Source organism: Orbicella faveolata, unplaced genomic scaffold (assembly GCF_042242905.1).
Source record: "Orbicella faveolata isolate gen_17 unplaced genomic scaffold, um_ofav_v1 contig_34, whole genome shotgun sequence".
NCBI classification, from domain to species: Eukaryota; Metazoa; Cnidaria; class Anthozoa; order Scleractinia; family Merulinidae; genus Orbicella; species Orbicella faveolata.
The window spans coordinates 2,048,151-2,057,500 of record NW_028301563.1 but is presented as its reverse complement, the minus strand read 5'-3'; the positions used below and the strand labels follow the sequence as shown (position 1 = coordinate 2,057,500).

Sequence of the window (9,350 nt, the reverse complement as noted above, 5' to 3'; positions counted from 1 at the left end):
GTCATGCAGATCCATTCAGTGTCATTGACACTTTTAAAACCAGTAAGACAGGACTCAACAATGTCTAGTGAACATGCCCTATATTTGTTTGGATCACATCTCACTACAGAGCACTTGAACCACAATTGGTCACAACAAGTGCATACATATTCTGGGCCACATGCAATGTTTTTGTAAAACACATTTATCATAGAAATTGCATCGTACTTGTTTTCTTGTGGCTGCAACTCATGACTGCTACATGTTAGTAGCGATGCACCTGCCAGAACCTCAGCCTTTTGTCTTTTTCTTACCGACTGTTTGGTTATTTGCCTTATGTGCTGCGGGTTGTCTGATTTTCGTTTTCTGAAGGAGCGCTGCTCAATTTCTCTGACATGTTCTGGGTTCAATTTTGTTCTTTAAGCAGCCTGGTGTTTCTTGTTCCTAGATGTTTTGCTATTAATGTTGCAGCCTTGTACTCGTTTTTGATTCTCATTTATTCTAAAGTTATCATCAGCTCTTCTGTCTTTCATGTATTCTCTCATGTATTTTCTTCTGTAAGCTTTACGTTTTTCACTGTTATCAACTGGTTTGTTTTCATTGCATTTCTTTGTTTGTTTGCTGTTGTCTCTTATCTCCATTGTTCTGTTTTCTACTATGGAAACATAATGAAATTCATCTAGGTGTCCAACGTAAATGTTTAGGGCATTTGTAACATTCACTGGTTCAACAACAGTAACTGGAGAAAAAATTGGATTTGATTCAGCAATATGAGTTGATAAATTAACACAATTGGCAGCAGCTTGAATTATGATAGCATCAGCCCATGTTCCTTGACATGACATCCTTTCCAAATAACCTTGCCAAGAATGCTCAGTTTTACTCTCTATAAAATTGTTCAGGGTGATTCACTAAATACTGAATGCCAACACTGCGCACATAGAAATGACTATTAGGATTTCCATAGAGTTGATGTGATACAACCCTAAAAAAGCAATCACCACCTCCTTCAACATCAAGTGCAGTTCTGCCTAACTGAACCAATCTGAATTCTAATAAACAGACAGAATTTGTGGGTGATATAAAAGGTACTGATATGCAATACTCATTTGCAGGACCAGGATTTGACTCCACATCTCCACTCAGTGATATGATTCTGCTCAAAAAATGATACGTTTTCATTTGGAGCTGCCTTAATTTTCTGAAAATATTACCTTCAGCTATCATACAAAACAAAGGCAAGTTTTATCCTTTGGAGTCCTTGTTCAAAAAATACACAAACTTAAACTTTGTCTAATGAATTTTAAACGTCTATATCACTCTAAGAAATGACAACGATGGTATCCACACAACATAGCCCTCAGCTTGGAGCATTTCGTGACTTTAATTTCTAATGTATAATTTCACCGACATTTTTTATTTTTTATTTATTTATTTATTTATTTGCCATTAGAAAGTCTGGTAACCATTTTGTAAGAAATTCTGGAGGGTTCTCTTTCACGTGTCATTCTAAACTGAGGATGGGAGACAATGGTAGCTCAGAATTCCATACATTCATATTTTTATCTGCATTTCTGTACTGACAATTACTTGACAACTGAACTGGTATTTTATTTTGATTTTCAAACTGCTCGGGTATTGTAGGATTACCTTCGATAATCAATTGCTCCTGACCTTGGTGTATTTCAGGTGGTCATTCAGCAGGTAACAGATCAGCTGTTTGGCATTTATTTGTTGTTTGATATTTTGTATTTGTTATGGTATTTGTTATTTGGCGTATATTGTATTTAGCATTTGTTTGGCAGTTGTGTTCAATCTCTATAGCTTGTCACAGTTGTGGTATTTAAGTTCCAGTGAGAGGGGAACTTGACGAAAGCTTCATCGATCTCCTTTGTTATGTAACATTTTCCGAACAGCTTCTTAGCGAATTGCGAAATATTAAAAGCGCATTTAATTTTAAATCATACTCCCTGCGAGTATTTTCAGAAAATTCAAAATGCAATACAGTAGAAGGAGGGCAGCTTACCTTTTTCCCCAGACCATATAGCATTCATTCCGAATAGTTCGTTTTGTGCATTCTATTCCTCGTCGTCCAAATGTATCTTGGAGACATCGTAACTTTTAAGACTTTAGAACCCGTTTCTTTCCACTCGAGCTTTCTTGAGCACATTTCCTGTTCGTTTGTGAGGTCTTCAAAAGTGTACTTTGATCAAAGATGGAGCGAAAGGAAGGAAAACTCGCCTTGACAATTTTTGCGTCGGGCTCGACACAACAGACGCCATTTTGTAAACATGTACTCCCACGTTTGTCCCATCCCCTCCCCCCACGTATATGAACATAAAACAATGACACGACTTTGTGGCAAAACCAAACCTAGTATGGGGGACAGGGGGAAAGGTGTTTAATTCATGTTTAATGCGGATTTAATGCATAAATTAATTGTCTAACGGAAATGGAGTGACCAATCCAACCATCACTATACCTCATGGTATGAAGTACATACCATGAGGTAAAAACGGAGCCGAAATTTAAACCCAGGCCTCACTGCCTGGGTAATTACAGTGGAACCTCGATTTAACGAGCCTCTATTTAACGAAGTCCTCGATATAACGAACGATATTCTATGTCCCGGCCAAAGTTACAGTAAAATGTATGGAATAGAACCTCGATATAACGAACCTCGATATAACGAATTCTTCGATATAATGAACAAAATCCGGAAGCCCAAACGTAAAATCTACCTCGATATAACGAATTACAATGTCAAAATGCGACAGAAGATAAACGCTGAACACATCAACAGTCGACAAATCCTTGTAATCCTTATGGTAAAGAGACAGCAACCTTTCAGTCAACGGATTATTATATGTCATAGACATTGGCACTACAGTATTTCGACACCAATTAACTTCTGCTCCATCTTCTTTGAAATCCGGAAATGTTGGGTAGTGCAACATAGCAACACTAAAGCCCGTTTCCTTGTTTACATAGACAATTTTCTGTATGACCTCTATGTTGCAACATTTTTAATTCGTTACTCTGAATGTGTCGTTCTTTTGTAAACAAAAGCTGCGCGTCTCCTCAAAAGTGAAAATAATTGATACTGAAAGCTACCATGCTTAATGAATTGTATCTCAAAACGCGGCACTTCTGGGTGACGAAAACTGCATCGAATTGCGTGACAGAAGTCACCTGTGTTACAAATCAATCATTAACTATGACCTCGATATAACGAACATTTTGGTCGTTTCCCCTCAAATTCGTTATATCGAGGTTTTCGATATAACGAACCCTCGATTTAACGAACAAATTTGGCCGGTCCCCAGCGACTTCGTTAAATCGAGGTTCCACTGTAATTACTTTGTAAACCTGAACAAATTGATTACAGATTATCTTGAAGTCGTAAAACACAATCAGTACCCTGGACGTTTTTGCCAACATCTCGACAAATTCCTACAATCCAGCTTTTCTTCGTACATTTGTCGACTGGAAAGCGATGGAAGGCAATTCCTAACTGACCTTTTGATCTGTTGTTTGAGCATAAGGGCACACGACAAGGATCTTTGTTTGAGTAACTGCAAACTCACAGATTAACACGTATCACCTCGATTTCATGCCTTAAGTACATACGTCATATTCAGTATGGCCGGCCCGTGACAAGGGTGAATATTACGATGTTCATGAAGAGCTAGCACACGATAAAGCAAGTTGTCACATTCTCATCCCCAGTTTCCCCGGTCTACACTAGGAACGCCTGCGGCCATAACCCCGCTTTTGGCAACCAAATACGGCTTCCATTTTATGACTAGGGTTTTTCTTATGGAAGCCTGAGCAATAAACTATATTTTCTTTTGTTTCTCTTTTATTTGGTTTAGGAACTGCTGGAAATTCGCTGAGTCATCATATCGGTTCTCCATTTTCAACAAAAGACCAAGACAACGACAATTATGGTGGTAACTGCGCTGTGTCTTCTAAAGGAGCCTGGTGGTACAACAAATGTCAAAACAGCAACCTGAATGGTATCTATCATCACGGACATTACGTGGGTCATGATGGTCTTAGGTGGTATTATTGGAGAAAAGATGATCTTTCAGCCAAAAGAACTGAAATGAAGATCCGACCGGTGAATTATTAGCCATCTACGCTTTTTTACCATTGATATGGCAAAATAACAGCAATGCAGGAGAGAACTTACGAACAACGGATATCGTGGTTATATATTCATTCTTACAATACTCGATCCTCTGTCTCAAATAATTTTTACACACAAAGTTCTAGACTCTCAATTCAAGTGAATTCATTTTCTAGAATCGGAACAAAAATTTGGAATGAAATGCCTATATATTTAAGAAAGCTTCCTAAAAATGTCTTTAAGAGGAAAATAAAACAAATACTTTTTGAAATTTTAGCTTCAGAAGACTGTCATATTGATCTTACAGAAATCGTTCAAAAAGTAAAGCGGAATTTATTTTCCTCCTAGTATGTATTCATTAATACTCAATAATTTCGCTTTAGTGTATCTGTAGTCTCTCGTCGTAACTGTTGTTAATTATTATTTGTAATATCGTTAGTTTATTAGTTGTCTTTAGTCATCGTTGTCAATTCTAGTCTCTTTAGTTCTCTTGTTACCTTCAGTTGTATTTAGTTGTACCTAGTTGTATATTAATAACTCGTCCAAACATGACCCGCCTAGATTAGCTCAGCTATCCGCGGGCATGTTACAATTGTAATTTTAATTGATAACAAATAAAATGTATGTGTGTATGTATGTATGTATGCTTTACTTTGAATACCTAAACAGTTTACTGTATTGAGTGATTTATAACTGATTGTCGAAAGTAATTGCTTGGCTTTCGTAGTTCTACAAATACATGTAACGGAAAGTAAACGTGATGTAGCCAATAAGAGTAAAAATGCTTTTAAGAACAAGCAGGCTTGGCTTACTTGGGTTTCCCCGGTCTTAATACAATTGATTACGTACATGTTTATCTCGACCTCTGATTGATTAATGTTGCCATTTTTTATTGTTGGAATTCTTCTCTTGCCTAAAGAGGTTCGCATTCATCGAGAGTAACAAAATGGCCTTGATACTAAGCGCGCTCGGAGTGATATCGAGAGTCGTTGGAGGCAGCCTGGCCGAGTAGCCAGCGCGTCGGACTCGTAATCCAGCGGTCCCGGGTTCGAGTTCAGCACTGACCACTAACTGGACTTGTTTCACGGCAGCCCCGAGTTCAAATCTTCCGCCACGTTACTGAACAGCCAACTGGTTTTCCTCCCGCCAGTTGGGATTCGTAACAATGTTATGTTCAATTTGAATTATTTTCTTCGGTTGTTTGCTCGGCCCCACGAGCCTTTGTGCTATAAACACTGCCCAGGGTAAATTAAGGCTATTGATTATTATTATTATTATTATTATTATTATTATTATTATTATTATTATTGTTGTTGTTGTTGTTTTTTTTTTAATTTTTTTATTTTTTAATAATAACAATGTTTATTAGTGGCTTATAAAAAATTACAACTGTAAAAATTCTTAGGACAATATATATGTCAGGGAAATACTAACTAACAAACGAATTACAAATTACACTCATTCTTTACAACCCTTATAAATTTGTCTATTATCATTTGTCGAAAAAAATTTAAATAAGGATAGTAAAAAATACTCTACACATTTAAATGGCAAAAAACTTTACTTTAAAAATACACTGTAGCTATATGCAGGTCCACTTCTTGGCTCAGTGTTCGTGGCTTCGGCTATAGTTCCCCAGAAATAGCATTCTCAATTGCCTTAACGAATATTTGCATGTCCTTTTTCGATATCTAAATCAATGTCCGACAGTTCTAATTGGACTCTCCTAGGAGCTCGCGAGCCTCTTAAACAAAGTAATGCTGATCTCAGCAGCGCAAAAGATACTCTTGTCCTGATCCATAACATGGTAGTCGCATAACTTTCGCCCTTCTTTGTAGCAACTAACTCAGCAAGTCTACTATGGTATCGATTACATTCCACTGCCATTCCCCCCGTCGTGCTAAAAACTAATGGCGTGAATGTAGCTTGCTCTACTTCTAACACACGGGTGGCATACTGGCGCTTCTTCTCTGTTTCGTGCTGCCTGAATATCTGGTCTGGATCCAAATCTCTATAGGAGTCTGCATTCGGATGGCATACTCTGACATCAAAAAAGCCGACCTCTGCCTCTCCCAGAATCCCCTAGCAACTATATCCAGCCGCGCATCAGGGGCGGTGTTGGCTTCCCTATTCAACTATTCTCCTGTGATGTCTTGCAAAACTGGTTCGGTTTCGACACCATTGCATACCATGCTAAGCAGTTCCGCCTCCAAATCCCTTAGTTCATTATGGCGTTGGATGATAAATCCGCCTCTTTTGCATATCATGGCGTGATCCACATTGAATATGTCCCCGCAAACACAAACAGAGGGAGTATCAGGAACTACCCAGTCATACCTGAGTTTCACAGCGTCTCGGGACTCACTCTTGTTTAAATCAAAATTCATATATCTAATTGGCAAAACAGTAAGCCAACTAAAAGCACCTTTCTGAGTGGCAAGGTCGACAGCTCTCAAAGTTTTTCCAGAAATCGAGCCCTTCACCTCATCAAGTTTTTCCTTCAGATACTGATACTTCACTTGGCTCATCTCTCGTTGCACAGCGTGTACTTCACTTTCGTCTGGTGGCTTATGCGACTGTGATTTTATTTGATGGGCTAGTGGCCCAAAGATGTTCGCTGATGCTGCATACTCTAGAGCTGCTGTTTGGCTCGGATTTATTAGGCCCATACCTCCCATTCTCACTGGCAGCGCCAATAGCTCACGTTCAGTTTCTATACAATTGTGACCTGTAATGGACGGTATTAGGGCATCAGCTATTGCGCGCTCCAAAGGAGCGAGTAGATCTTCTATATCAGGCAGAGTTCTCATAAAGTACGTCCAGCGGTGTTTTAATCCAAAAGTGAATGCTGCGTAGCAAGCCTGGGGCTGCGACAAAGCAAACTCAGCCAAATTTGTCACCTGCCCCACCCATTCTTCGACTTTACCGTTAACGTACTGCTCAAGATAAGACCTGGAGCCTAGCGCCGCACCCAGATGCTTCCGTCCTTCTGTGGTGATGTTGATTGCTGTTTCTTCAAAGATGCTCCTAGCGGTCTCCTCCTTATCAGGCTTCGTAACAAGCCAGCATTTTTCAGCATTAGGGTAATATCCTAAGTCCGGTCCGGCCATCGTCAGCTCATCCCACCACATCCTGATGTTCTGTAGCGATCTACACCCTGTCGCATCATCTGCAAACCAGCATTGTTTGGCTTCACTCACTGCCTGTAGACGAGAGATGAGTGGCTGTAGACTAAGAGCATACATGCACATTGCTAAGGGATCGCCTTGCGTAGTACCCTCCGTGGAAATTACCACTCTACCCCCGTTACAAATAGTCGTGCTGGTGCTCGGTAGGTATTGATTGCAAATATAGCTAACGCTGGACAAAGAACCCTGATGTTATGAAGGGCGGCGGCACGGTTTAGTGTATTGAAGGCGTTTGACGCATCTACTAGCAGTACAGCATCGGTTTCCTTGTGCTGGAATAAACTGCTCATTGCGTGCACTGCTGCCTCACTCCCGGATTTGTGTCCAGCGCAAACCTGAAGCGAGCCACTCGACTCTAATATGTCTTGTTTCGTCACCTTTGTCACGCACTTTCCAATAATTCTCCTAATTACTTCGCCCACTCCTATTGGTCTGACTTCACCGTTACCTTTATCCAGTGGGATAAGACGACTTGCTAGAATCGGCTCAATAGTCGCGGGATCAATGTATTCTGTGCACAACCGGCGGGTCAGAGTTGCAAGAGCGTCGCACAAATTAGAGCCAGACTTCTTGAAAGACTTGCTAGTAAGGATTCTTTGAAAACCGTTTGCATCTACATTCGAGGGACCTCCAGCGCCTTTAGTTCTCAGTGCCGCTTCTCTAATCATCTCTCCGGTGATCTCATTATTATTATTGTTGTTGTTGTTATTATTATTATTATTATTATTATTATTAATATTATTATTGTTGTTGTTATTATTTTTGGCGCTTATCCAACTGTACTGTGCAGTATAAAGGAGTCTTGCGGTACAGGAACTGTTACCCCAGCAACCTGGATAGTATCTGTCATCTCAAAAAGGTTTCTCTTCCAGAACCATTTTTCGGAAACATCATCATTGAAAATATCTAAACATTTGAAAAACGTATTTTAAAACGATTTTCCTCCAATTACGCCTTGATTTACGTTTTAAGTTTTAAGAAATCTGCGCAGTGGTAACCGTATTTCAACATAGCAACGCCCTTAGCAACGGCCCTTTACGGTCAAAAAGTGGTTACAAAATGTAAAAACGCGTTTCTGTTCTCCCTTCCCACCCAATACAATGTTGAAAGCCAGAAGAAATTGCAGGTAGTAGTTTTCAACATTGTATAGGGAGAGGGAGGCGAGGTTAGGGAGGTGAAGTTATATTTGCGTCTGGTGTGTGCGCAAAAGCGCCAAAAGTGCAAATTTGTCCCAAGAATTTTGTCCATGATTGTAGCTTGCAACTGAGGTTAATGCGAGGAGTCTTGTCATATGGAAATGACATTCATCTCTTATTCCCCCGCATGAGGAGGCCTTTGTAGTTCGGGCTGTAATGGCGCATAATGTTGTGTTTTTCTTGCCGTACAATTTTATGTAAGAAATGAGTCAATTTCAGTTGAGTTTACCTCTCTGATCGTCGCTGTATTTAAGAAAATTTCTGCGGAATACAATTAAGGAATTCCTTCGCCTTCTGCTATTAATTTCCTTCTGCTATTAACTTCAAGTGATTTGCAACGACTGACAAACTTTGGACAAAATATCACACCGGAAAAACATAACTTTACTGAACTCAACTGGTGAACTGACTAAATGCATCGAACATTAAGTGGTTTTAGAAAGCCGATTAAATAAACAAAGTTGCGTAAACAAATTCATTGCAACTAAAACCAGTTTGCCCCAGGAAAAAAAAAAAGAAACAAAAAAAAAAGAAACAAACAAACAAACAAAGAAACATGTTAGCTGATGGCCTGGGTCGGTCAGTATTGGGAAACAGCTGTGCCCTCTGTCCTGAGCATCGCCCTCGGCCTGCGACCTCGTGCCATACTTAAGACTTCGTGACCGGCAAATATCATATATTGAGTGTGTGTTAGCAAATGAATATCAAGGTGAGTACCTTGATCTTTTCTTGTTACTAGCTTTGTATCATTTGTGAGGAAAAAAAATAATAATCAATAAAATGTTTGCTGAGGTTTGGGTCATTGATAACCTGCTTATAGAAAAGATAAACTCGAACAAACCATAAGTAAGTAGT

At 39.5% G+C, this 9,350-nt stretch overlaps 1 protein-coding gene, 1 long non-coding RNA gene and 2 pseudogenes across 2 annotated transcripts in view; 2 read left to right on the top strand and 2 right to left on the bottom strand.

Annotated features, from left to right (window-relative positions):
* Window positions 1–4,908, top strand: part of LOC149104281 (uncharacterized) — a 24,939-nt gene extending 20,031 nt beyond the window's left edge. The window contains exon 7 of the mRNA XM_089272123.1: window positions 3,855–4,908. Within this exon, the coding sequence (XP_089128249.1) occupies window positions 3,855–4,114 (260 nt within the window). The 3' untranslated portion in view covers window positions 4,115–4,908. The remainder of the gene's footprint in view (window positions 1–3,854) is intronic.
* The window catches only part of LOC149104279 (uncharacterized), a 117,114-nt gene that overhangs the window by 105,162 nt on the left and 2,602 nt on the right, over window positions 1–9,350 (top strand). The gene's annotated exons all lie outside the window — the stretch shown is intronic.
* On the bottom strand, window positions 277–2,029 carry LOC149104282 (uncharacterized; annotated as a pseudogene).
* Window positions 5,437–7,967, bottom strand: LOC149104280 (uncharacterized; annotated as a pseudogene).